Source organism: Choloepus didactylus, chromosome 9, assembly GCF_015220235.1.
Source record: "Choloepus didactylus isolate mChoDid1 chromosome 9, mChoDid1.pri, whole genome shotgun sequence".
NCBI lineage: Eukaryota > Metazoa > Chordata > Mammalia > Pilosa > Megalonychidae > Choloepus > Choloepus didactylus.
This window is the reverse complement of record NC_051315.1, coordinates 66875779-66903312: the sequence shown is the minus strand read 5'-3', so window position 1 is coordinate 66903312 and position 27534 is coordinate 66875779. Positions and strand designations below refer to the sequence as shown.

The window sequence follows — 27534 nt, the reverse complement described above, 5'->3', positions numbered from 1 at the left end:
CCGCCACTGCTGCCCTGTCCACGCCGCGCCTCGGCAGCCGGGACAGGGCTGTCGTCGGGGAGCCCCAACGCACGATCCCCAGCTAAAGCATGATGGACTTGGAGCTGCCGCCACCGGGACTGCAGTCCCAGCAGGTGCTGTCCCTGCCCTCGGGTTCCCCAGGAGATGCAGGGGACCGGGCAGGGGCGGGCAGGGGTCGCGTCCGAGAGGGGCAGTCGCCAGCGCTTCTCCTCCCGTCTGTGGCCGGAGCCGGGACTGCAGCAGCCGAGAATTGAAGCCGGGAGAGGGGAGCGGGGGCCCAAGGGGGCGCGAGGGAGTGGAGGCGAGGCGGGGTGACCCGACAGTCAGCGAGCTCCCAGCAACCGAAGGCGTCTGGGGCGGAAGGGGCTGGGAGGCGTCACCTGCTGCGTCTTCGCTGCCCGGAGTTGGGACGCGAGAACCCCGGGTCGGCCCCCGGAGTTTGAGCTGCCCAGAGGCTACACAACAGAAGGGGGTGGACGTCCGCGGTCTGAGCCGGCGCGGCCCGGCCCTTCCGTTGCTGCGCTGCTCCCCCGCCTCGGAGCCGGCAAAAATGTGCCTAGTCACGGGGCCACTCTCGGGGGAGCTGAGGTCTTTGCCGGAGTGGACTCAGAGCCCCTCCTCGGCCACCGCCTCAGGTCACCAGACCTTCGCAGGCGCGAGCTGTCTTGCGGCACGCCCAGCCCGTTGGGCTGTCTATGGGTGCTTCTTTGCAAAGTAATCGGTCACTCCGTCAACTCAGTCTTCGGCAGATTTGAGCTAGAAAGCCCATCCCCCTGGGGAGGGAGGAGGTCCTGAAGTGCCCATCGTTCTCCGACGCCCCGACGTGCTGTGGCAGGATCCGGCCCCACGCGCTTCCTTCGGCCCTGGCAGAGGTTTGGGATCCCGGGTTCAGAACCCGACCCGTCGGCCCCTCGCGGCGCCGCGGGAAGTGCCGGCGTGGGGCGGACTCTGAAGTCCGAGTTCGCGGCGCCCGGGACTTTTGGTTCCCGCGCGGTGCCTCCTGGTGGCGCGCGTCGCGAGCGTGGCTGCGGCGTGCTTGACAGTGGCCGGTTGGCTGTCACGGCGTCCCTCGGTTGGCCCTTTCCTGCTTTATAGCGTGCAAACCTCGCCGCGGCCAAGGGACAAGTTGGAGCTGTTGATCTCTTGCGCAATTGTTATTTTCCCCAGGGCGGCTTTGTCTTTGGATTTAGCATTTCAGAATTGCAATCCCAAAATGTTTAAGGGAGGATTTTCTGTTCTGTGCGTTAAAGGGTAAGAGTTGCGACTGTAGATTAGAATTTCTGTTGCTTTTAGGCTAATGTTTTTTGCATTCAGCTATCATTCCCCCCTTGGGTGCTTTATGTATTTTTTCTTTTCTGTTTGAGAATTTGCCTCGATTTCTTAGCGTGTTGCCTCTTTTGCAAGGGCAGAGGGTGGGATACCTCTGTTTTCATAATGCTTTGCTAACAAGTTCTGTAAATTGTTATAAAAGTGAAAACAAGTTTCATTTCATACTTTGTAGGAACTTTTAAAAGTAGTAGATATTTATCTATTAGGGTTTTACAAAAAAAAATGGTTCAAGGCGATGTGTAACTTGACAGGTGGTGATAATTTGTTTATGCTCTTAAATGTAAACTTGAAGTCTAATCCTGAAACTCTGATGTAAAGCTTTTGAGTTATTGAAGGTGTATTCATTGTGCTGTTGTTTTCTTTAAAGTTATCTTGGACTTTCCCTTAGTAATGACTGGGATTGTATTTTTCTGGTTCCCACTAGTATAAAGAAGTAATTTGTACTTTACTGTTTAGTTGCTGTTCAAGAGTAATTTGTAGGAATGCTTGTTTGACCAAAGCTTGTAGATGCTAATGGATTTTAGTTTTCCTGAATTCAGAAATTGTACTCTAGAGCCGTCTTTTTTTTCTCGTTTTATTGTGTAATTTAACATTCCATATACAAAAGTGCATATGGCATATGTCCTGCTTTCTCTTTTAAATAGTGAATTTGGCTGTTAATGTTTGGTAAGATAGCTGCTTTTCTGCCTTTGTAATCAGAAACAATTTGCATATTTGAAGGCGATGAAAAAAATGGAGTAAATTTTAGAATTGATTTCATTTCTGTAACTATAAAATAAATTCATATTAAATTATTATTATTATTTTTTTTGCAGTCCAGAAAGATTTAAAGAGTCAAAGGTGTACTCTGGCCTTTTGTCCAAGAAAGTCTCCAGGTGTGAAGTGGTCCTGGGATACAGTCTGTCATGCCCACTGTGTGAGGGAGGATGTGGATAAACAGGGCAGCAAAGAGAGCCTTAGATTCTGTATCTCCATTAGGGGAAGGAACCATCCATTTACTCTTTTCAAGGGTGTCTTAGAGAGGTAAAGTACTTTTGTGGATGAGGGATGAAGTTGATCTTGAATTTGATGGATAAGATTCTTTTTAAAAGTCAGAGAGAAAAATAGGACAGGCCTCTTTATCTTCTGAATGAATGTTAAGCAAAGAACAACTTGACTTTTTAGATAGTTGAAAAATCTCTTGAGAGCGTGGGGAAGCATTGTGTAGGAGGATAAATGCACAACTCATGTAAGTCTTTTTGCATTAAAATAACTTTGGGCCATTTTGAAATCTTTCTTTCTCACTAACTTGGGTTCTCATAAACAATACTGAAGAAAAAAGTTTCTTTCTTTAGGAATACCAGGAAGACTTGAAAGCCAAATATTTTATCTTTTTAATATTTATTTTTATTCGGGATGAATATACCTACAAAGCAGTGTGAGAAAAGGAACCTTCTGTGGACTATATGTACATTTTTTTCTGGGAATTTCCTCTGTCCTGGCTTTGACACATTTAAAGGGGATTTTTATGTAAATAGTATTTCCTTTTTAGTTTTTCCTGGAACCTAGGTTAACATTTTTCAGTGCAAACTCTTCAGTGCAGAAAGAATTTGGCACTAAACTGATTATTGGTACGAGTTGTGGGGTACTTCTAGTGTGCCAGGCTGTGTGCTAATTGCTTCGTGTGCCTAGTTGCATCGTCACCCCATGGGGAATACTATTACCTTCTTTTTGTAGGTGAGGAAGGAGGCAAAGAGAGGCTAAGAGTCTTGCTTAAGGTGACCCAGCAGCTGAGTGGCGGAGGTAGGATTCAAACCTAGGCAGTCTGATGCCAGTGGCTCTTAAACACTTCAGGACTAGACCAGTAGTAGTTAAACTTTAAACAAGAGGAGAGCTCATGCTTTAAAGAGGAATAAATTGAGAAAAACTGGGGGAAAGAGAGGCAGGCATTTGAAAGATGAATGCAGGCATCTTTTCCAGTTACCAAAAGATTCGATAACTGTGAGGGAGGAGGTAGACCTTGTGCAATAAAATGAGAGTAAATACAGCCAATGGAGTTAAGGCATGTGATCCTTTTAGGAAGACACAGAGGCCTAGGTGGTTTTAATTTAGAGAGGCAGAGCCATTTCCTAACATAATAATAGTTTTAAAAATCCTGGGATTTCAACAGTGTCCTTGATTCTGCCTTCCATTTTCCAGAGATCGCTTTCCTTTTTCTTAGTTAAATCTCGCAGTAAAGGAATTTTTTGTTTACCTTTGTTTGCCTTATTAGTTGGTATATTTTCCGATTCAGTGACACTTTTATTTTGAAGTAGTGATCGACAATAAATTTTGTAGTGAGGGTATAGTGAAGAGTGGGACAGACAGGGTTAAACCAGGTTGAAGGAACATGGATAGAATGGGGGAGAATTTGAGTTGAATACAGCTAACAGAAACCTGTTGGCTCACATTAAATGCTAATCCCTTGTTTTGGCACTTACAAATTGAAGCAAGTTTAAGGGCTCAAGGCTGGTTGAAGCTTACTTGGAACTTTGGGAATAGTAAATTTCAAAATTAAAATACTTGATTTCTTAGTCCTTATCATTAAACAAGTTATATTTGGAATTCTTGTATTTGTCTGAGTTAAGTATGCTTGTGGGACTTTTAGGATCCAATGGGTGATTTGCCCAAGAGTAAATCCAGGGTATTTAAATGCCTGGCCCAGCAACTTCAGAACGTTTTCAGAAATCTGCACACCAGAGATAGGAGAACAGGTTTACTAAATACAGTATTTAACCTGCTTCTCTTCACCTGTAGTTATAGAAACATATATTTAAGTTTAGCGTAAGATGGAGAATAGAGTTTATATTTTGATAATCTGATGTCTAGGAGTTACTGAAATTTCATTGCCACCTGCCTTTTAAAAAAAGCTCCAACAAACATTTATTTAAAAGGGCTTTATAGAGACAATGACAATGAAATGTAATACGCGATCCTGGATGGAATCCAATAATAGAGGAGAAAAGGCTCAAAAGAACATTAGTTGTATAACTATGTAGCTTACATGGTGTGACTGTGATTGTGAAAGCCTTGTGGATCGTACTCCCTTTATCCAGAGTATGAACAGATGAATAGAAAAATGGGAACAAAATTAAATGAAAGATAGGTTGGGATGGGGGTATTCCTTTTTATTTTTATTCTTCTTCCTTTTTTTTTTTGAGTAAGGAAAATGTTCAAAAATTGTGATGAATGCACAAATATTGATGGTACTGTGAACAGTTGATTGTACACTGTGGGTGATTGGTATATGAATATATCTCAATAAAACTGAATAAAAAAATTAGTGGAATATGAAATCAATCTACTATATTATGACCATTATTTACAAATAATAGAAAGGAATGAATAGAATGAAAAGAGAACAAAACAGAAATGATCAGTGTTTTGCATATTGTAAAGATATGGTAAAGATATGTTGTATTTATTTCCTTGTAAGAATGTTGTAAAGATATTTTGTGGGGAAAAAAGAACATCATTGGGATGTGAAAAATTTGGAATATGGACTATAAGCTTTATATCAATATTAAATTTCTTATGTTCTTAAGAAGTATATGTGTTCTAGGAGCATGATGTGTGCGGTCTTCTCAAATGTTTAGAAAGTAGATGGATGATGGATTGATATATAAATGGATAAATAGAATGATATGGCAAATGTGGCAAAATGTTAAAATTGGTAGATCTGGATATTTGAGGGTGGGGTGGGGATACTTTGGAGTTTTCTGTGTGGGGTTTGTATGATTTTTGTAACTGTCAAAACAAAAAGTTTAAAGAGAAAAAGGAAAAAAATGGGGGCTTTATGGTATAGGCTTAAGCTTCTTCAATTGATAGTGGCGTGAAGGCAAAAATGTGTTCAAGAGTGTTATATTTATATTCCCAGTCAGTATTGGAAAAATATGAACAGTGTTCTTATACTAAACACCCCTCCTAAAAAAAAAAGTTTTGTTACAAGACTGCCAAAAAATATCCTACCCCACCTGAAGTTGGAGTTTTCTACATGCCAGCTAGTGCCACAATAACTCTTAGTATTAAGAATATTAGGAACTCAGAGTGGAAAGCACTGTTACCCAACAGTAAAAGTATTATGTACTATAATTGAGTGTTGCAAAGTTTGGTGTTTCAAAGTCTGTGTGTGTGTGTGTGCGCGCGCGCGCCCGTGCGTGCATGTGAGGTTATTTGGCCCAAAGTGTAGTACAATAAAGACAAAACCAGGGCATTAGAAAGGATTTAGAGCACCATGTACATCTTTCAAAGACCCTGTTGATAATTGACTCTTGAGAGTCATTATAATCTGTCAACAGCCTGTATTCTGAAGGATTACAAAACATTCCTTGGCAATGCTGAGTAATCATACGTTTTTCACAAGCTTGGAAATTGAGACTTTGAGACCTCTAGTATCGGGAGCACAGTGATGAGATCTGTACTCTGTTGCTTTTTCAAATCAGAGGAGAATGATTGGGTAAGAGAAGAAAAACAGCATCGCTTTGGCTTTGAGGCCTCTTTCTGTAGCTTTTATTTTCTGACTACTTAGGCTTTTCTAACAGTTTTATTGAGATACTATTCACATATCATATAATTCACCCATTTAAAGTGTACAGTTTAGTGGTTTAATGTATTCACAGAGTTGTGCAACCATCACCACAAGCAACTTTAGAACATTTTCATCATCCCAGAAAGAAACCTTGTACCCATTAGCAGTCACTACCCATTTCCCCAGCCCTCTCTCAGCCAGCCTTAGGCAACCACTAATCTATTTTACTTCTCTATGGATTTTCCTATTCTGGACATTTCACATACATGGAATCATTCAATATGTGGTCTTTTGTGACTGGCTTCTTTCACTTAACATAATGTTTTCAAGGTTCATCCATGTTGTAGGATGTGTCAGACTTCTTTCCTTTTTATTGCCGAATAATAATTCCATTGTATGGATAAGCCACATTTTAGCTATATATTCATCAGTTGATGGACATTTGGGTTGTCTCCACTTTTTCATATTTCTTTGTGTTCCCTACAGCAGTGGTTCTCGAACTTTGCTCTCTGGTAGACTCACGAACAGTATTTGAAATATAGATGCCCAGGCCACATTCCTCATTAAATCAGCATTTCTGGGGGTGGGGCCCAGATATCAGTATGTTTTACAGCTTCCAAGGAGATTCCAAAGTGCTGTCAAGCGTGAGAACCAGTTCCCTAGCTCAGTGCTAGGCACCCAGTGAAGTTATTTATATATTGATTTAGAAGATCTAGTTAGGATGTCTTATCTAAATTATTTAAGTGTTTTTCTATTTGATCACTAACCTTCACAGCTTTAAGATTAGCAGCTAAATCTGGAAATGCTATTTCAAGTTACCCTGGAGTATGTTTGAAATTCAGTAAGTAAAACTAGAGCTCTTTACTCCTTCATGGAGATTTGAGTTATAACTTGGTCATCAAAAGGCTTTCCCCCAAATGAGTCAGTTGAACTTCTCTGTGTTTTGTCAGGAATATGGCCCTGATAACCTGCTTGAGATAGCATAGAAAAGGCAGTGGCAACAGAATGCTGGAGACAGGGAGATTATAGGTGGTTCTTCCTCGGTGACCAGCTGTTTTTAAAGGAAGACAGAGCTTGCAGGTGAGGGAATCCGGAGCCCTGCCTTATGCTAGGAAGCTCTGAGCTCTGCTGGAACTTCTTGTAACTTTCTAAGTTCCCTGCATTCTTGGGTCTGATTATCTTCTTCCATTAAAAAAAAAAAAAAAAAAAAAAAAAAGCTTAAAATAGATCTCTGAGGAGTGTTTTAGCAACTCAATTTTTGGTTCTCTATACCTGCCTGATAAAATCAAACTTTAAATCTTGATCACAGTGGCTACCATTTGTACTTTACCTGAACTTTTTTGTTTGCTTCTTTTACATATTTGAAAACTTGGGCTAGTTTCCAAACTGTTTGCAAGCTGTGTGTGTGAGAGAGAGAGGAGATGTGGCAATGTGGCAGTCCCACTTGAGAGAAGTGGGAGTGTAGTGTGAGGCCTTTGAAGCTGGCTTAGCCCCTGCCCTACAAAGCCACCTTGCAAACAGGGTGGGAACAGGCCCAGAAGGGAGTGGGCACCTCTGTGCCTGCCCCGGCCTCCCAAACCAGTGTCGCCAGGTAGAGCTTGTGTGACCCATCTCCAGTCTTGCCCCTGACCTTTGCCCTTTGGTGGGATGCATTTAGCCACATTCCAGGAAGCTGGGTGCTTTTCTAACCCTAGTCTTCAGTAGTTGAAATTCCTTTAACATATTCCTAATACTTTAAGATTTAAAAAGTAGTATCCTATTCTTTTACTTGTTCTTATGAGTTTTATGCTGAATGACATATATACTATGTTTAAAGAACCTCAAAACAGAAGGATTTCAGTGTTAACATTTAGGCCATATGGAATACATGGTTTCCCTTAACTTTTTGAATCATTTCTTCCACGAATGCCCCTTCTCTTCTTTACAAGGATGTAGTGGGCATCCAATGTCCATGTGAGAGAAAGGGCCTGGAATTTGGGACTCTGTCTAAGGGTTAGATTACAAGGGGAAAGAAATATGGTACCTTCTTGCCCTCTGTGAGCAGAATAGGCACAGAATACGTGCCATGGGTCCTATTGAACAGTAGCACTTCCTCAGATGGTTGAGGGCCAGCTGAGACCTGTATTTTTTGTTGGTTTGTATTGTGGTATGGGGACCAGGGAACCTTGCTGCTGTGTCTAGAGAGTGTTAAAGAACCATGGATTTCTGATCTAGCAAAAAATTATATGTATATTAACCATTAAAATCCTGAAAATGAAAATCACTAAAAAATAAAAGCTATCAGTTTTTTTACTTGCAATAAGAAAAAAAAAATGCCAGTTATGGAAGAAGTTGTTTTTGTTCTTGGTAATTCTCAATAAAATATAATTAAAATATACTTTGAAAAACCAACCACAAAGGACTAGAACAGGACTGGATTACTTTGTGGTAGCCACCCATTCCCCATCTCCCATCTCAGCGTGCTTCTCGCACTGGTTCCCAGGCTGAGGTCAGGACTAAAGACCTTCCTGAAGGCACAGGTTTGTTCTCCAGACATGGAATTTCACCCTCTGCTAGAAAGTTATTTACCAGGCTGCATGTTTGCGAGAATTCTCTGGCAATGGCTTCCAAACTGGCTTCCAAACTGTGATCCAGGCACTGGAGTGAGGAGGGTGAATCCAAGAGGGAAGATCGCAGATGATATTTCACATGGGAAAAGGGTTCTAGAGATAAAAGGAGGAGGGTTGGAAGGTAAAAGAATACTGTAGCCCGAGAGATTCCTAATAACAAACCCAGGAGGAACACAGCTTTGCTGGACTCTTCCTGAGGAAAACCTCTGATTGATCCAGCATTTTACCTGGGGTGTCCTAAGTCTGTGATACTTCAACCTGCAGCCTGCACCTGTGTTCTCCATCTGAGAAAAGAGAAAGCCTTTTTGAATATTTTCATGTGCTGTGTTTCTGCACATTACTTTAGTTCTTTGAACAACCCTGTTAATGTAGATTTTGTGGTTATTGAGAAAACTCTTAGGAAAGGTTAAGAAACATACCAGGGTCCATATTAGAAAACTAGAAACCACTCTAGATATTTCAAAGAGAGGACATTTAATATAGTAAATTGATTACATAGGTGATAGAAAAGCTGAGAAGCCAAACAGACAGAGGTTGGCAACCTCAGGAAGCCACTGCCACCCCTAGAGCTGGAGAGCAAATGGGAATAGAATTCCAGCACCTGGCCTGCCCTTCCAAAGCTGGCTTTACTTCGGAAGCTGGGAACACTGAGCAAGGGGTCTCCCTCCTACGCTCCAGGATCCTTCCAGTGGCCTCCCCCACTCCTTGGAGGAGTGCAGCCAGAAGCCAGTAGGCAAGGGAGCTTAGGTCGGGGCCAGCGGGAGGATGGGGACTAGATCTGGAAGCCAACAGCGAAAGAGCAGCACACTCGGAGCTGGTGAGAGCTGTAGCCAGGATTGGAACCGTTCCTCTTTCACCCTCAAAGTTCTTGTGCTTTTCTCCAAACCACAAACTCCTTTTTTAGGAATCTGAGACCTGGTGATTTGCCCTTGGGCACTTGTCACTCCTGTTTGAATGTGAAAGTGCAATACAACAGCATGAGATTCACTCGTTTCCCATTGGCAAGGGGAGTGAGACTGCAGTGCTCCATGGATTCTGACTTCCACAGAACATTTCACAGTTATATATTCCTTTTAGTTAAGGAGCTCACGTATGTGACCACAGACAAATTCAATCATAATGCAATCCTAGCAGTCTCTCCCAAGAGTGGGGTGTCAGTGGAGCCCCATTAGGGTAGTTCCCAGTTCAGATAACTATTCCCATTGTTGTAACTAGGTTCTGTGGGCTCCCTGGACTGCCCCCTGGAATGCCTGGGCAAGATTGGTTATATATGCATGCTTTTGGTGTTGCTGAAGGACTGGGGCCTCTATGCTTTGAATTTGGAGGGGAGTTTCAGAAAGATTTATCCTGATAAAACCTTATCTCCCCAGAGAGATGTGGGTAGGAGTGATGCCCCTACATAGAAACTCGTTCATCACCCTCCTGCCCTTGCCTGACCCTTGGAAGTCAGGGACTTAGGGAGCTCACACTCTTACCCTGTGCCGCAGGTTTCCAGAATTCTCTAGATAACAGTACAATTGTGCTATAAAGCTTCAGCCACCAGCGTGTGTGTGCTGGAGTAGATAATAACGGAGACCGAGGAAACCAGTAAGTCTCATTTCGGTTCATATTACCAACCCACTTCCTATGATGTGAAGAGAACCAGCCCTTTGGTGTTAAAAACTTCTGAATATAGACAGAACTGGCAATTTCGTGGGGAAGAAAAGAGAAAAGAAACTAACATTTACCGAAAATCTGCTAGCTCTGTAATAGGCTCTGACGTGTTCTCGTATTTGATTTTGACAATAAATCTATGGAGAGGGGCTGTTATCTCCATTTCACAGACGTGGAAACCTAATCAAAGAGGTAAATAACTTGTTCAGAGCCATACCACTCACAGGTGACGGAGCAGGAATTCTGAATGTCCATAATCCCGACTCTTTCCCTTTCCCTGTCTGCTGTCCTCCCCTCCCTCCCTCCCGCCCTTTCTATCCTTTCTTTCCTTGCTTAATGAATATCAGCATTTCCCTAACTGCTGAAGAATGAGGACTTTTTTACTCAGATTAATAAGACAGGGTCCCTCCTTCAGGGAGCTCACTCTGTTTATCAGTGCGGGTGCTGTTGGCACAGGGGCCAGTCTTTTCTTTGGAGTGAGGATTGTTCCTTACTGGTGGATATTTTACATACTGTTCCTGTCCTCATGACAATCCCAAAGCCTGCCTGACCCCAAACCCCACCCCTTGTATAATTCCAAATGCCCCTGGGTGGTGGTACCAGCCCCCGTGGACCCACTGTGGTGCATCGACTTCCAGGAATCATTTGAAGCCAGGATATTCCTGCTGTCCTTGTTCTTTGCAGGGAGGTCCACCATCTCCCCAGATGGCAGCTTCTTAACACCTTCCATTCTGAAATGCAAGGGCAGAATTGGGGAGAAAGCATGGAAAGTGATGAAAGCTCTGGAAACCAGAGGGACCAGGTACATTTCATTTCCCCAGGTAGAATGTCTCGTCCAGTTCCTTTAACACAGAGAGCAACATTATTTGATATGGTAATTGTTACTGCTGATATTTACCATTTCTCAGGCCTACAGCTGCAAAGTAGTGGTCATAAAAAGATAAATTAAACACTATTGTTTTTTTAATTTTCAAGGAGATGAAGCTAAAAGCCATATGCCATATCTCTCTGGGTCTTTACTGCCTTTTCTACTGGGTATTTGTGGAAGAGGTCTGAGGACCAAGGTAAGAGAGTAAAGGAAGCTGTAGAAGAGCTGAAGAAGTTGAAATAGAATGGTAATGGCTTGATGCTTTAGGGGAAAAAGTCTAGAAAATGGGGGGAAAGTGAGATTGACCACTTTCTTGTTTTTCCGACCATCAGCTTGAAGGATATAACTAGTATCCACTAAGAAAATCTACTTAATCACTGTTTATATTGATTGATTGTTATTTATTGAGACCACAAAATTCTTTAATGGATATTTGAAGATAAATCACATTTGCTCTTTCAAAAAAGCAGTTTTGGTGTTAGCTTGAAGGTCTATGTGTTTATAGTTCTTAACATATGGTACTTTATTTTTAGTAGTGTACCTGAAGATTAATTTTGAAGAATTATTACTGTGAATGAGGTTAAATTGATTTTCTGTGCCTCGTAGTGGGTTGTAAGTGACATAAAGCATGGTACCTTTTGCTATTTAAGTAATTAAAACTCTTTAACCCCACGCATCTTACTCATTCAACAAATATTAGGTATCTACAAACTCTAGGGATCTTTCAGGGCATGAATTTGTTTTAATCATCCAAGAAATGCAGCAAATTTGTTTTTCAAATTGCTTTCCCCCAATTAATCGATTCTCTTGCTCTTTGTGTACCTGGATTATATAGGTCATGTTTCATCATATCATAATGAATACAAATTAGTTTATATCTCTACCTCCTCTGCTTCGGGTAGTCCTCTAGGGTAGGGACTGTATTTTAGTCTTTTTTTGTAACCATGACTAGCACATGCCTGGAGCTTACCTAATCAGAATCCCTTTAAATGTTACTGCCCTTGGGGAGCTTGGTATTTAATACAAGCTAGTGTGTAGTATAGGACAGTGCCATGAGAGTACAGAGGAGAAAACCCACTTCCAACTGCAGAACTCAGAGAAGGCATCCTGGAGGAGGTGGTGTTTTAATGAGATTTTTTTTTTAAGGTGGTGGGGTTTCATTTGGCAAAAATGGAACCCCAGAAGATGGTACAAGCATAAGCTGGACTGTCGGAGAGTAAATTGGATCAATACAGGTTAATCTGGGGCTAGGCTGCAGAAAGCCTTTCAAGTTTATACAAGACATCTGGAAACCACAGAAGGATTTGGAAAGCACAGGGCATGTGAGCTATAGGAAGTTATTATTATGGCAGGTGAATTGGATGAGCAACAGGTCAGAGGCACGGAGACAGACAACCAGGGACTCTGCTGTAGTTAGGTATGAGGTATTCTCACAGTGGCTTAGGCAGTTTGGCATCAGTACACATATTGAGGATCTGTAATCATAATTTAAAACTGTACTTCCGTTAGCCATTTAAAAGGAATTTTTTAAACGTCTCATTTTTAAAGAGGGGAGTGGATTTTCTGCTTCTGTTGGACCCGCTGTGAAACCGCTTGTGCTCTAGCTTTTGCACACTCTTTTCCTTTCTGATGTTCCAGTGTTTTAACATAAACTCATCCATCAGTGTATTCATTCCATTGATGAAAGGAGGAAAAAAAACAGCCATAAGTTGCTGTTTTGCATCAAGGTTAGATTCTTTCCTTCTGCAAGGTGGCACAATAGGAGTTACTCTGTTTTTGCCCTTTTCTAAAATAGATTTACTATCTTCAATTCTTAACTGTATTGGTCTGATCCTTGGCTTCCAGTCAGAATGATTAGCAGTATTCACCCAAGAAAAGAAAAAAACAAAATGATACTCTTTCCTTTCTGTCCTGCAGATTCCTATACTGATTTTAAGGGGATGAAATACGATACATTCAAGAAAAATTGCAGGTTAACAGGATTTTAGTACTTCATCCTTAGGCTGCCTAAGCTTATTTTATCTATCAAAAAATTGGTTCTAGTGATATTTCCTTTTTAAGAGATCCAAATTGCTGCCTGGCCACTGGCAGCATGTGGGTTTGTGCATCTTCAAACATGTACGTCCGAAATCAGTTGAAATACAATTTCTGAACTCTTGTTTTAAAAGATTTCTCTCAGCTCTCAGGATTAATTCATATCCTTGGTTGGAACAGATAGTACTCTCCCGGTATTATCACTTAAGGTTCCTTATTTCTACCCATTCAGTTGACCTTTGCAGTCATCTCAGTGAGTGCATGGGGTCTGTACCGTAACATGCTGAATCAGAGCAAGGTGATCCACTTAGCCATAGGAGCCCTCTCAGTAACTGAGAACCAAATTAGCTCTTGCAGGTCATAGAGATAGTGTTTTGCAAATAATTGCTAACAGTATATTATAAACAGTATATATATAAATATATACATATTCCAAAATAAATAGTTTGGAAGGGTTAATATTCCCGGTGTATTCCATGTCTCCTCAAAGAGGTAGCTTTGCGAAATGAAAGAGTTTAGTTCAATAGAATTCCCCCTAGGGAATGTAGAGGGCTCACTTTGTCTGTAGGCTCAGAGGGTTCAGTTTGTCTGTCTGTAGGCTCATGCAGAGCTGCCCTGTCCAGTAACATAGCCAAGGCACTTATGTCTCTTGAGCACTTGAAATGTGGCTAATACAATTTAGGATTTGAATTTTCTGTTTCAGCTAATTTTTATTTAAATTTAAAAACTGAAGCAGTGTAATATATTTTTCTGTTAAATACATAGTTGTTTTGGAAGGACTACATTTCATATTAATTGCGTTGGGTAAGATGTGTGTATTGAGTATGTATATCATTTCTGTTATCTCATTAATAAATTTTTAATGTTGATTGCATGTTAAAATAATTTTTATATCTCAGGTTAGATAAATATATCATTAACACTAAATTCGCCTATTTCTTATTTTTTATGATTCTACTAAAATATTTAAAATTACATATTTAACTCACATTCTCTTTCTATCGGACAGTGCTGCTTTAGAGCATCTGTTACAGGGAACTGGAATTAGCCTATTTTTAAAAACTCAAAGTTAGTTCCCAGGCTTATATTTTGGACTTCATAGAACTAGAGGCATTTAGAAGAAGGGACCTTAGAGGTCACCTAACCCAACCCCAACCTTTTTGCACATGAACAAACTGAGGCTAAAAGTTACTGTAAAATGATGTGACTTGATCCCAGATGAGGACTGGAACCAGGTGTTTATACTCTGTCACTTTGGATCCTGATTTATTTGACATTGGAAACTTAGTGGGCATTAGAGGTACAAAGGACTTAAACTTCCAACAGATCTAGACTGAAGAAAATACCTTTTTTTAAAAAATTATTTTAAGTAGCGAGGAAAATCATTTTTGTGCTGTGCCTGCCATTGGACATGATGATCAGTTAGGAGTTCAACATGTATTTTTGTTGGGCAATGTAGTGATATTTTCAAAGCGTGAAAATAATTCCCACGCTCTGTGTGAATATTGACTTTGGGAAACTACATACAGCTGGCTTTCATTTTTTAATTTAAGGAGTTCTTTCCCAGAGCCAGAGATTTTTCAACCAGACCCATAGCTTTTGTCCTTGAGAAAAATACTAAGAGCTTGATTTCATGTGTCTATTATTTAGTTATATTGTCTGAGATCATTTGATGAAAGATTAGCTCTGTTTTATCATATTATTTTCTTACTGCGTGTAGCACACTGATGTAACAGCAGCAACCACCAACAACTATAGTGAACCAGAAACTATTTCTTTCTCCTGAAAACATGCTGCCAGCTCCTCATTTTAAACCCAAAGTCAGTGTGGCAGGAGCAAGGACAGGCTTCAACTGGTAGTTAAAGAAATGCTGTTTGCTGACCACCTGACACTTCTACATATGAAGTTGATTCTCTTCTTTAGCCTTAGTTTTATTGTTACAAGATAATGAGAGGACCCTATTTTGAAATGATTATGGGCTTAATATGCAAGAGTTTGTGCAAACAATTTGTGTTTATTAAGTGCCATATGCCATTATGATGCCAGCTGTGAAGGACCCACACAAGTTTGAAAAGATATGAGGAAATAGAGTGGGGAGATAGATATTTCTGGTAGGAAGGTAAGATACAACCTTGGTGTAGGGCTCTTTGGCAATATTTATCAGAATTAAAGATGCATGTACTTTTTGACCCAACAATTCTTCCTTTAAGTATTTATCTTCATTTGTGAAGTGATTTATGTATAAAGATATTCATTGTAGTATAATTTTTGATAGCAGAAGCCAAGAAACAACTTAAAAGTTCATCAGTGGGGGACTCATTAAATAATTATTATATTATTAAATCACATTATTATTATGGTACATTCTTATAATGAAATACTGTACAGCCATTAAAAATAATGGGGCAACTCTATGTCCTGATATAGAACCATTTGCAAAATATATGAAATGGGGGAAAATAAGCAAAGTACGGAACATTTTTCTTATGCTACTTTCTGTGTGTGTGTGTGTAAGAGTTTCTTTATAAGAAAACACACGAAAAAATACCAGTGGTTGCCTTGAGGGAGGTAACTGGGAGATTATTTTTGCACCTTTTAAATTTTGTACCACGTACATGTGTTATGTATTGAAAAAAGACATTGCCATGCCCTAAAGGAATTTACAGTCTAGTCAGGCCATTATAAGAAAAACCAAGTAAGACATATAAAGTATGGGGTAAATATTGAATTTATGGGAAGATTTGATTTAAATGCTGAACTCGCCTCTTGCATTTCAGTTGACTTTATTTGCCTGTAAGTCGTCAGGGTCACGCAGGTGGGAGCGTTCTTAGAGAACATGGTGGACTTCCAAAGTCTTCGGTTCCCACTTAGGGAGAGGGCACCAAGGCTAAAGCAGTTTCCTGAACTTGTCCTGATTTGGCATGAGTGCCAGGGAGCTTGCACCACTGTGTGTTGAGAAGAGCCTCCCAGGCTCAGAATGCGAAATTCAGGGTGGAAGTCCTGGCATTTGGAACAGATTGCTAGAATCCTAAAGCCTAAATGCACCCATCTATGAATGAAGATAACAATACCTGGCCCACCTCCCCTGTGCTAATCTAGTGAGACTTGAATGCGATATCCCCTGGGAACCCCCCTGTAAACCCTGAAGCGCTTTGCAAATACTCTCTGTAATGGAAGCTATTAGATGCCTACATGGCTGTCATGCTCCAGCAAGAGATATGATCTAAAAAGTCAAAGTGAAGCAAAATTGTATCTTTTTTTCCCCTCTGCCAAATAATGTGGCAATAATTTTAAAATTAGAAAATTAGTAGTTTTTGGACTCCTTTTGACCTCTCACCTTTGTCCTTTCACCCTCTAGACCTCAGTTTCCCTATCTGAAAAATGAAAGGGGCTGCCTGGGTGATCCCTAGAGTCCCTTCCTGTTGTGGCATTCCGTGACGGTGTGGTATTAGCGGTAATTCCCATCTTGGCTGAGATGAGTTCATACTGCCAGAAAAGTCCAGGTGCAAGGAGGAAGTCTGTGTCTTTGCGTATAAGAATTTATGATGATAGAGAATCTGACGGGGGAAGTTTGGGGAAGGGGGAAAACATTGCCACTACCCAGAAGGGAGACACAAGAATGCCTAAAGTGAATGGAGACATATTTATATTTAAATTTCTTTTGTTGTTTGTGTTCTCTCCGCTTCCACAGCCTCCTTTGCCTTCAGTTATCCACTTGTAGTAGACCTTTGGAAACCCTGTTTAGCCCTTGTTCATTTGGTGAGATGGTCATAAGATCTGTGACTTGTCTTCTGCAAGGTCTTTCTGTTCAGATTTAGTGATGTTTTCTCCATGCTGCTTGGCTCTTGTATGCTTCTTACCACGTTGTCTCACTACTAAGACCTGAGACTGGCTCTTATTTATCTTTGCGTCCCCAGCACCTAGCACGGTGCCTGGCACCTGAGAGGTGGTCGATAACAAATGTGCTGGCTGGGTGGATAGACTAATGATCCATTTAGGACAGTAGCTACACTAATCTTTTTGATCTTGAACTCAACCACCACCTTACAACTACCACCATTCCCATAAAACACAGTTTTAGTCATTAATTAGCCATTAGTTGTTCATGTTTCATGCCCAAAAGAAAACCCACACTAAAAACAAAAAAAAATTAAACAGACCCCTCAGGATGTATTTTAGCAGGATCCGCAGTAAAAACAACAGTAACACCACCTAAATGTTTTAGACAATCTCTCTATAATATATATAAATAAATGTATTTAAAATTTATCAGCATCACCAGTGTCCCCATCCCCCCTCCCACACTACGGTAACCATGGGTACACAAGGTCTTTGACTAGCCCAACAAATAGCAAACCCAGCCCCTAAGTTTGGGTGCCTGTCCTGATTCTATTTTTTTTAGCTAATCATAGGCAGTTAAATCTGAAAAGGACTTTAAATATTGAACTAAATAATCTTTGTTTTTACAAATGCAGGCCCCACAATCCAGAGAGGATAAAGGGTCACTCGGGGAGTTTAGTGGCAGAAGAGGCAGTGCCGAGCCCGGGGGCTCCCGTGGGCTGGAGTGCCTTCCTCCCTCGGGACACCCGATGCAGAGGAGGCCACGCAAGGACGGGCCACAGAACTGTGTGATCTTAGGGTGGATTCTCTGAGCCACCTGAAGTTTTTCAGTTAGTTTAGGTGTATGTTAGGTAGTGTAGGTTAGAGAGTTAGATTTTGCCCCTGTAAGTTCTGTTGGTAAAATGGTGTATGTGTTTGTGGTGTGTGTGATCCTGTAGGCTCACAGTAGTGGAAGCCCTACTCAAAGAGGCAAGAAAGTTCCTTTCATGTGTAGAGGACAGCATCCAGCTTGTTCAAAAAGGGGGAAGAGATTAGAAAAATGTATTCTAAAGTTGCCTGTCAAACGAAGCCATTCTCTCTGGCAGAATAATCATAATCCTTGCAAAAGTCCTTTGAGGCTTAGCAGCAGCAGCCTGCTCACCCAAAACATGACTCTTTTGGAACCTGGGTGTGAAGCCATTTGTGGAAAATTTGGAGCTTTGCACTTTTTGCAGCAGGTGGGGTCACCTGTTTTAGAAATTACCTGTCCTTTCTGATTTCTTTTTAACCAAGTTACATTTGTGCCCTTTGGGAAAATAAATAATCCAAATTACCATTCTATTCACTTTCCAGTTTTGCCTTAGCTTTGTATCATGCTTTGCAGTTCATAGACAAGCAAAATGAGTGAGAGTTCCAGTAAACTGTCTGGATCATATTTCTTAGCTTGAGTCATTGCTGAGAAACTTGTTTGTGAACAGGAAGCAGCCCATGAAAATGTCTATAACATGCCAGACTGTGAGGAAACTGTACCACCTTCTAGTTGAAAGATAAAAGCTTAGAGGTATGGTTCCACAACCCAGAGAATAAATAGCAAATTTGTGATCTAAGGTCTTAACTTGTTGAACAATTCATCTGTTCTTGGCATGTGTTTCACAATTTTTATGCTGTTAAAAATTGCTCATAAAAAAAAAAAATTGCTCGTTGCTGAAGATTGGGAAAATAATCCTTAATAAGATTTCTCTAGAAGGAAAACTTGGATTTGTGGTAACTATTACTGCCTGTTAGGAGTCTCTGTTGACATATATAACTGGTGCTAGGCTGGTTATTTTTAAAAATTGAGCTATAGTTACACAGAAATAAATCTGGCAACATGGAGATTTTGCCTGGGTGGTGGTAAGGCCCCTTTCGTCTCCAACATTTGGTGCTTCTGTTTTTAATCACCTACTTCACAATTATTGTGGCGATATAATCAAGAGTTAGCAAATAGGTCCAGTAGAACCAAATGCTTGAGTAGGGGAAAACTGCAAAGAACGACCTGACATCTGCCTTCTATAGAATTCTCCCTGAGAAAATAATTGGCATTGTGTTGTGTATTCTTTCAATGATGTAGAAATGGGAGAGAAGCCACAGAGAAGTAAATAGGTAGATAAGTGTTTATGAAATATAATAGTCATCAGCGGGACATATTTTAAAAATGCACCTGCTTGGTGTCCTTTTACTTATTTAGTAAGCACTGTGACCGCAAAGGAGCAGAGCCTTGTGAATGAAGAAGAGTATACTTTGTTGTTGTTGTTTCATCAATTCTTCAAAATTCAAGCATGCCCTCAATTGGTTTATAGTCTCATACAGCTCCTAATTTGGTTTATAGCCATCCTGACAGTAGGATATGACTCATGTTCCATCCAGTTTTGCACAAAAATATTTGGACAGCTTATATTTATATAAGAAAAAAAATAGTAAATCAGATTTAGTTTTTAGGCAAATCATACAATCACTGGGCATAATATAAAGAATAAAATGTATGAAAGAAAAACATTACCAAGTGTAACTCAGACTGTAAATCCTAGTGATAAGTATTTAGATGGAGAGCTCCCAGAATAATAAACTTTAAAAGATGATTTATTGTTTTCGTAATACAAATGCCTGATTTTAAGAAGGAATAATACTTTCTTAAACCCTTATACTGCAAAATTGGAAACAGAAATCAGTTTTCATTTTCTCTTTACAAAGCTAGTAATCTGTGCAATTTATTTTTTTTAACAGTTCACTGGTAAAACGTTATTTTTAGAAAGAAACCTCCCACCACCTTCCCATCATTGTCAGGGGAAAATAGAGGATGGAATGGGGAAGTTGAAAGGGTTTGGGAAGTGTAAGCTTCATTTTACACATTTGAATGTTTAAGTGTGTTTAGGACAGGGATCGTGTTCTCTTTATCTTTTTAGGACTTTTTGGGTCATCTGAACATAATAAATGCTGGTTTGCTCAAAGAATTAAAATTGGCTTGCAAAAACATTTAATATGGATACTGTGTTCAAGGCCTTTCTTCTTTGTTTATCCTGGTGCAAAGATGTTTGTTTTAAAATGGTATGAGTTAATAGTCCAACTTCAGATTTCCCATAAAATGTGTAATTGATTACCCAGATGGCAAAGGATAATCATACATTTTAAACGTGAATATTTTCGTTGGGCCAGATGGTGATTTAATGCAAATTGTTGAACATTTATGGTTCTTATTAAATTGTCTTCTTTTGTCGAGCAACGTAATTGAGAACACGTTCAGGAATCACTAAAGGACAACAAAAATTTCAGACCAAGGAGCAGACGGCTTTGTTCCATATGCTATGTGGAGGCACAGAACCAGTGTGTGCATTGCCCTTGGGAAGCTTTTTTTTACCAGTCTTAAGAAAATACTTGTTGGAATGCTGAACAAACCATCCCTCTACTTCCCTCTCCCTTCCCAAACCCTCCTTCTCTGACATTTTGCGTTGCACACTTCTTCCTTAGAGGACTTGAGAGGAATCGGGCAGTTGTCCCTTCCCATGCCTCAGATTTATGTGCAGAAGAGCAGTTTTAGTTCTTCCTTTGGCACTTCCCTTCCCAACCGTCTGGTGTCATGCTCTTGTTTGTTATGGGCTCCACCCGGACTATTTTTTCCTCTTAGATGGTGCACAAGCTTTGTAGAGACACAGGTCATTTGTGTAATAAGTCATGTGTCCAGTCACACAGCTCCCTCGCAGGAAATGCTCCCTGCCTGTTAGGCTAGCACAGAACATGCTAACTGAGCCTGTGGGGCCCCGCAGCAGTGAGTCTTGGGTTGATGAACTTCTACTGCTGTCCCTTTCAGCATAATGCTTTGAATGTTTCATACCATATCCAATCTCTGTAGGTTTTTTCCTTCTGAAATCTATGTGAAAATCTGAGTAATACCAAGTATCACATATTAAAGCCACGACAAGAGACCCATTGTTACTGTCTCCTAAATTTGGTTGGAATGACCATTGTTAGGAATACAAAGTAGTTACTTAAAACTGGCTTTTTTTTTTTTTTTTTTAAAGCAGAAGTTTTCTTTTAGAGACCTCTCATAGCAAGAATAAATATTACATAAATAAGAACTTTTAAAATACAGAGGAAATCTTCAAACACGTAGAAATGTGTTTTGGTCCCACTATGGTCACGTTGAATGCTGCTGCCCAGCCTGCATTCAGGATAATTAGATGTTGTCACTTGAAACACCTTTTGCTGGTGTTCCTGGTGGAGAATAAGCTACAGCTGTAAGAACAGTGCTGTCTCCCAGTTTCCAGAATTGTTTCAGATCAGATGAGATGACAAGAACCGGATGCTCAAGACCTGACCCAAGATGAGGCTTCATGTTTTATTTTTCCTGTTTGTTGCTGAAGATCTATCAAGATGGCCTTTTCCAATCACGTTATAGGAAATTAAAACACAAAAACAAATTGAATTGGCTTGAAGCTGTACATAGAAGGGCAGTCATAGGAGGAATTAAGTGGCAATTGAAGGGTGTAATTATGTCTGTAAAAGTGTATGAGAGAATAGAGTCAAGAGGCAATCCTGGAGGTTTCTCTTATGTAGGCTCCAGCTAGACATCCCAAATGGCCGTGCCCTCACCAAAAGTAGTCCCCCAATACCTCGGTCCCTACCTGAGATTCTATAAAAGATACACTCACTAAGTTTTATCTCTCAGAAACTTAAATCCACCAGAGTGTTCCTATGTCAGACAAGTCCTAAAACCCAGAGGCAACAGCCTCTTTAAGAACATCAACCTGTTGCAGCCCCCTTCCCCATACTGTCGACACCCCCTTTCAATATGAACAAGTTAGGGTGCTCACTGCCTAGACAACCCTGAAGACGGAGAAGGAGGTTAAGTGAAAGGGTAGCAACAAACAAGATAAGATTTAACAAAGGTCTGTGAATACTGAAACTTTATATAAATATATATGTATTTTTAGATACTGGGGTGTTGGAATAGCTGGAAGGAGGTAAATGGCATGGTGGAACTGTAACCTGTTTCATCCTTTGGGATTTGTTTTATAGCTACTCATTGAATTGTGCTTTGAAAGTCTTCACCTTTTTGTATATACCCTATATTGCATAATAAGGAAAAAACTGAAACTGTAGAACTGTAACCGGTAAGTTTTTGAAATTACCTATATGACTGCTTGTTGAGCTGTACATTGAAAGTTAACACCTTTCTGTATGTATGTTATATTTTATAATAATGGAAATAGCTGAAGTTGTGGAACTGTGACCCATGACATTCTTTGAAATTTGCTCTCTGCTTGTTAAATCATACTTTGAAAGTTATCAATGTTAGGTATATATGTTAAAGTTCACAATTTAAAAAATGCACTTAAAAAAAAAAATGAATGAGGGTACCCACTGCCATCACCACCACAGCCACCAACAGTAACAAGAAAACCACCATCAGCACTTACCAAAATTATATCTGATTGCTGCTTACAAAGACATCTTAAATTCAGAAACACTCTAAAATCCAAATACTTTTTTCCTGATTTGCAAAACATATTGCACATGATTAGTAGTCAAGTTCAAACCTGTCATGAGGAGGAACCAAGCAGCTTCACTGCTTTAAGGAAGCTTATTCTTGATTTTGGAAAAAGTTAATTCTTTCTGCCCATCTACCAGTCCCAAAGTTATTTCAGGCTCCCATTACTCTTGGGTCCACAACTTCATTTTTACCCATTGGCCTAGGGATTGGTCTCCCCTGTAGCAAGTGGAAGAGCTCATAGCTGTCAGCATGCATGACAACACTTGCAGACTTCACAAATACATCTCATTTGATGCACCATGTTTGTATGATAGGGGTAGGGCAGCGGTAGAATTACATTAAATTTATAGCTAAACCATCTGAACTCCCAGAAACAAAAAGAGTATCAACTCTTGGTATGATTGCCATTGATAATTTTAGAGTAAATTCCATTAGAGACTTTTTCCCATTCACGAGGGCTGGATTCTAGAGATACTCTGGAATAGACAAGATACGTGAGCAGTTGTTCTCAACATAAATTGCTTCAGTGCTCTTTCAGTTCTTGTATGAAAATCACAAATGGACACTGGTTTTTACCCTGGGATTTCATAACAAGGAAGAAGTCCCAGGCCAGGACAGTCTACAGGAAGCAAGGGAAGGATGTGTCCCTGAACACAGACGCAGTATTTGATCTTCTGAGGAGCACAACACGCTTTCGGTGTCAGTTCTTGAGAGAGGTGGGAATAGGTACTGCCCGTTTTATAGAGAGAAACTAGAGCTCTGTTAAGATTGTGTGATCATGCTTCCTTTTATTGTTAGTGCTGGCATTTAGGAGATGTGAATACATTGAGCACCTCCTTAATACCTTTCTGAGATAGGTCCATTTTGGAGAAAAGTCTAGTTAGGATACTCTGCTGTATCTGAATTCACTGAGCAGAAATGGCTCAACCTAATCAGAATCTGAAAGTAGGTTTCTCTATACCTTGGACCTTTCTCTTTGGTATGATATCTTTCGGTAAATACATCTAAAATGGAAAGAAGTCACTTTTTAAATGGAAAGTATTCTCATGCTTTAAAAGCCCTGAGAAGATAGCCATGTATGACTGAGAATGCCCTCATACCTGGCCCTCTAATTGAATGCAGTTTTGTTACTCATGGTCAGAAAACTGATCCAGGTGGCATGTGCTTAATCCAAGCTTCTGAAACTGGCCACTCCTTCACAACACCAAGATGTCACTGCAAAGTATACCCATTACGATGGATTTGATATCCTTCCCAGTTTAGGAAGACCTGGACAATGATCGGATTTTGCATTTTTAGCATAGGCTACTGGTTTAAAAAAGCCCAAGCCTCCTAGTGAGGCTGCCTGAGTATGTAACCCCGTTCAGCCACTTTCAAATCATATCCCTCTTCCTAAACCTCAGTGTCCTTATCAGTAAGAGAGGTGATATTTCATCTTTGATTGTTTTGAGGATTCGTTTGTAGATGTAAAATACCTAGAACAGAGTCTGGTTTATAGGAGGCCCTTAATAGATGTTAGTTTTAAAACAACTGTATATGTCTTAGCTGCAGGTGCTGTTTTAACTGTACCTTACTGTGTGTGCTTTACACTATGTATTATACCAACCAAAGCTAGGATAATGATGAACCTCATGAATAGGGTTTCACAGCATTTATTATTCCAAGTGAGGGTAGAGGTGGCCTCTGCCATCTAGCTAACTGTACTGCCTCCAGGCCAGGTGGTCTGCTCCTGCCTAGTTGGGTAAAAATAGCTTGACTGCTCACTAAGGCAACAGCCATGTTATTTTTGTCCTTGGAAGGCTGAAAGTAGTCGAGTTCTAGACATACTGGGAAGCCCAGTGCTGCCAGCCATCAGCGGCACCAAAAGACAAAGTTTGACATCTGTGCACACTGCATGCACTGACCTTCCAGCTGGAACTCCCCTTCCCCATGTTGATTTTTCCAGAGAATCTCAATTTCATTTTATTACTTTTAGTAGAGGTGATTTGATAAATGGAAACCGTCTTAAGTTTCCTACCCGTTTATGACTTTTTCAAACACTAAATCCGAAAAATTGCTTTCGATACATTTTTAGTTAGGCAAAGTGACTCAGACCAACCCTGGTCATATAGTCCAAAATTCTCTTTCCACATCTTTTACTAAATCAAAATAACCATTCCCTCATTTTAAGCTTCTTCCCCTTATCTTAAAACTTAATACCTTCAGTGTTTCTCTGGGATCATGTTTCTTTTTTAAAAAAAAAAAAAAAAGGGTGGTTCATGATTTCTCAGGAACAAACCTGGTGGGCCCAATGTTTTGGGTCTAGTCCCTTCCCCAGTTCTTTTCATAGGCAACCACTCTCTTCACCCACATGTCAACAACAAGATTATTGCTAGCTAGGACTTCTCTTTACCAATTTGTTCATGTCTTGGGAGCTAAAATTTTATCAAGAAGAAATTGTTTTATTAGGTGAGCCACAGAGACAAGAGTAACAAAAAATGGTGGGAAAAAACTAATCAAACCAACTTAAGAAAGACAAAAAGAATGGTGATATTTCACAACTGCTAGATTGGTAATTTAACATAGGGGTTTCCCCTGTAAACTGTATATTTGCTGAGCAAGTTTAGAAATAAAGTCTAGGTATTCAGTCAGGTTTCCTAAACCCCTTTCTCAGAATAAACCAGTGGCTTGAAATGCTCACTCTAATGTTTATATTCCATTAAAGTGTGGAATTTCTTTTAATTCAAATACTTAAACATGCAACATTTGTTACTTTGCCCTTTAGTGACCTATGCCATCACCCAGTCAATTATCAGTGGATAATCCAAGTTGTAAGTGATGAGAATGGATGGCTGTGTTTTTAAGTTGGTTGTGTGTGTGTTTTAATGAATGGATTCATTGAATGGAATCGGGTCCTTCTAGAATACTGGATCTGTGTTCCCATGCAGTTTTCGTTTGTAACCCCACTCTCCCCAATCAACAATAGTGTAATGTGAATTCAGTGATCTGTCCTTTAAAAACCATCTTAACCATGGTCTCACTCCCTCTTTTTTTGTCTTTTAAATACAGGACATGGATTTGATTGACATACTTTGGAGGCAAGATATAGATCTTGGGGTAAGTCGTGAAGTATTCGACTTTAGTCAGCGACGGAAGGAGTATGAGCTGGAAAAACAGAAAAAGCTTGAAAAGGAAAAACAAGAACAACTCCAAAAGGAGCAAGAGAAAGCCTTTTTTGCTCAGCTGCAACTAGATGAAGAAACAGGTGAATTCCTTCCAATTCAGCCAGCCCAACACATCCAGTCAGAAACCAGTGGATCTGCCAACTACTCCCAGGTACAGAATACTCAGGGTTTAAGGAAAGAACACTGACCTGGAGTTAAAATGTCTAGATTTGAGTTCCAGTTTTGCCTCCATGTCTTCATGACTTTGTCAAGTCACCTTCCCAACCTCAGATTCCTTATTAGTTCAGTACCTGGCCTGTTTTCTTCACAGTTATTGTGAGAATTAGGATATAAATTGCATCAAAGAGTTTGTAAGCTACAGGAACGTCATGTAAAGATAAGGCAGCAGCAACAGCAGTAGTGGCAGTAGAACCAGTAGTATTACTTAAAGTACTTACTATGTGCCAGGCAACAGTCTAAGCACTTTACATATATTAACTGATTTAATCAATATGGCAACTATATGTATTAGGTACTATTATCCCTATTTAATCTACAGATGAGCAGTTGAAACTCAATATGGTTAAATACCTTGTCAACATCACTCAAGAAATTGGGGGAGCCTCGTCTGGCTTGAGTCTGTACTCTTAACTACTACCCCAAACTGATTTCCAAAGTAAGAGAAATACTTGATTAACTAGATTGTACACATTTTATGCGCATCCATCATGAACCTTTAGTTTGGCAGTGGTTACACTGAACACTTTTTATTCCTTTATGTCTTTCCCTTTTATCCAGGTTACCCACATTCCCAAACCAGCTGCTTTATACTTCGATGACTGCATGCAGCTTTTGGCAGAGACATTCCCATTTGTAGATGGCAATGAGGTATGAAATATTTGGTTAAAAGCAAAACTCCACAACTAAATTGATTATGTTCTATACTTGTCCTTTTAATGTATCTCCATTTGAAAGAGTGAGAACAAAACTTAATTTTAGGAGGAAATTTTGTCAAGGAATCCTAGCCTAAAGAAAACCTGGCAATTTGAAAAAAAAGACCCCCCCCCACAGTACAAAACCCAAAACATTTACTAGTGTATAACTAGAAACATGATCAGTATAACCATGAAAATAAGTAACTCATTTGTTACAGGTAACTTAATTTTGGTGAGTAAAGAACAAGCTATGGGTAATAAACCAGTATCTGTTCAATCAACAATTTTAATAAATCTGTTGTGTTTAAAGCATTGTACTAGATATTATATAGAGAGATAAAGGTTAAATCCTAAAGATTCCTCTCACCTATTTGGAAGTTCACCTTCAAATGTATAGGATATGACAAGAAGTAAATTTTGAGTCAGACGAGTAGGAAAAAACAATTGTTTCATTGTACAGAAAGAGAGAATTCATAAGTGGTTAATAAATAGAGAAATACAGAACTTGAGCCAATTCCAGTTTAAAGTGTTGTGATGATGCCTTCGAGTTCAGTCATCTACTGTTGGTAGTTGACTCATGTAGGTAAACACCTTCTTTTGTCAATTTTAGGCTTCTTCAGCAACATTTCAAACACTTGTTCCTGATATTTCCACCCACATTGAGAGCCCAGTCTTCATTGCTCCTAATCAGGCTCAGACACCTGAAACTCCTGTCCTTCAGCCAACCATTGCTGACCTAGACAATATGTCACAGGACATTGAGCAAGTTTGGGAGGAGCTATTATCCATTCCAGAATTACAGGTAACTTAAGATCTAATATAATACTAAAGACTATTTTATATTCATAAGTTTTAAAGTAGTCATTCCAATTATCTTTTATTTATATGCAACCTACTTATAGAAAGGATTGGATGGTGTTTTTAAATTAGTCATGAGAGCTGCCCATGCTCATTTAACATGCATTGTTCGTTTAGTGGGCTGGGTACCTTGAGGATAGATCAAGTTTTAAACCTGAAGTCTGATCTAGAGATTCTGGAAATAATACGTAT

At 40.0% G+C, this 27534-nt stretch overlaps 1 protein-coding gene across 4 annotated transcripts in view; it reads left to right on the top strand.

The window, feature by feature from the left end:
- The window catches only part of NFE2L2 (nuclear factor, erythroid 2 like 2), a 29447-nt gene continuing 1913 nt past the window's right edge, over positions 1-27534 (top strand). Inside the window, exons 1-5 of one of the 4 annotated variants that reach the window (XM_037850438.1) lie at positions 746-1272; positions 10843-10960; positions 25455-25721; positions 26348-26437; positions 27095-27286. In XM_037850438.1, coding sequence (XP_037706366.1) covers positions 1235-1272; positions 10843-10960; positions 25455-25721; positions 26348-26437; positions 27095-27286 — 705 coding nt within the window. In that variant the 5' untranslated portion in view covers positions 746-1234. The other 3 variants (XM_037850439.1, XM_037850442.1, XM_037850441.1) reach the window with 3 other exon arrangements.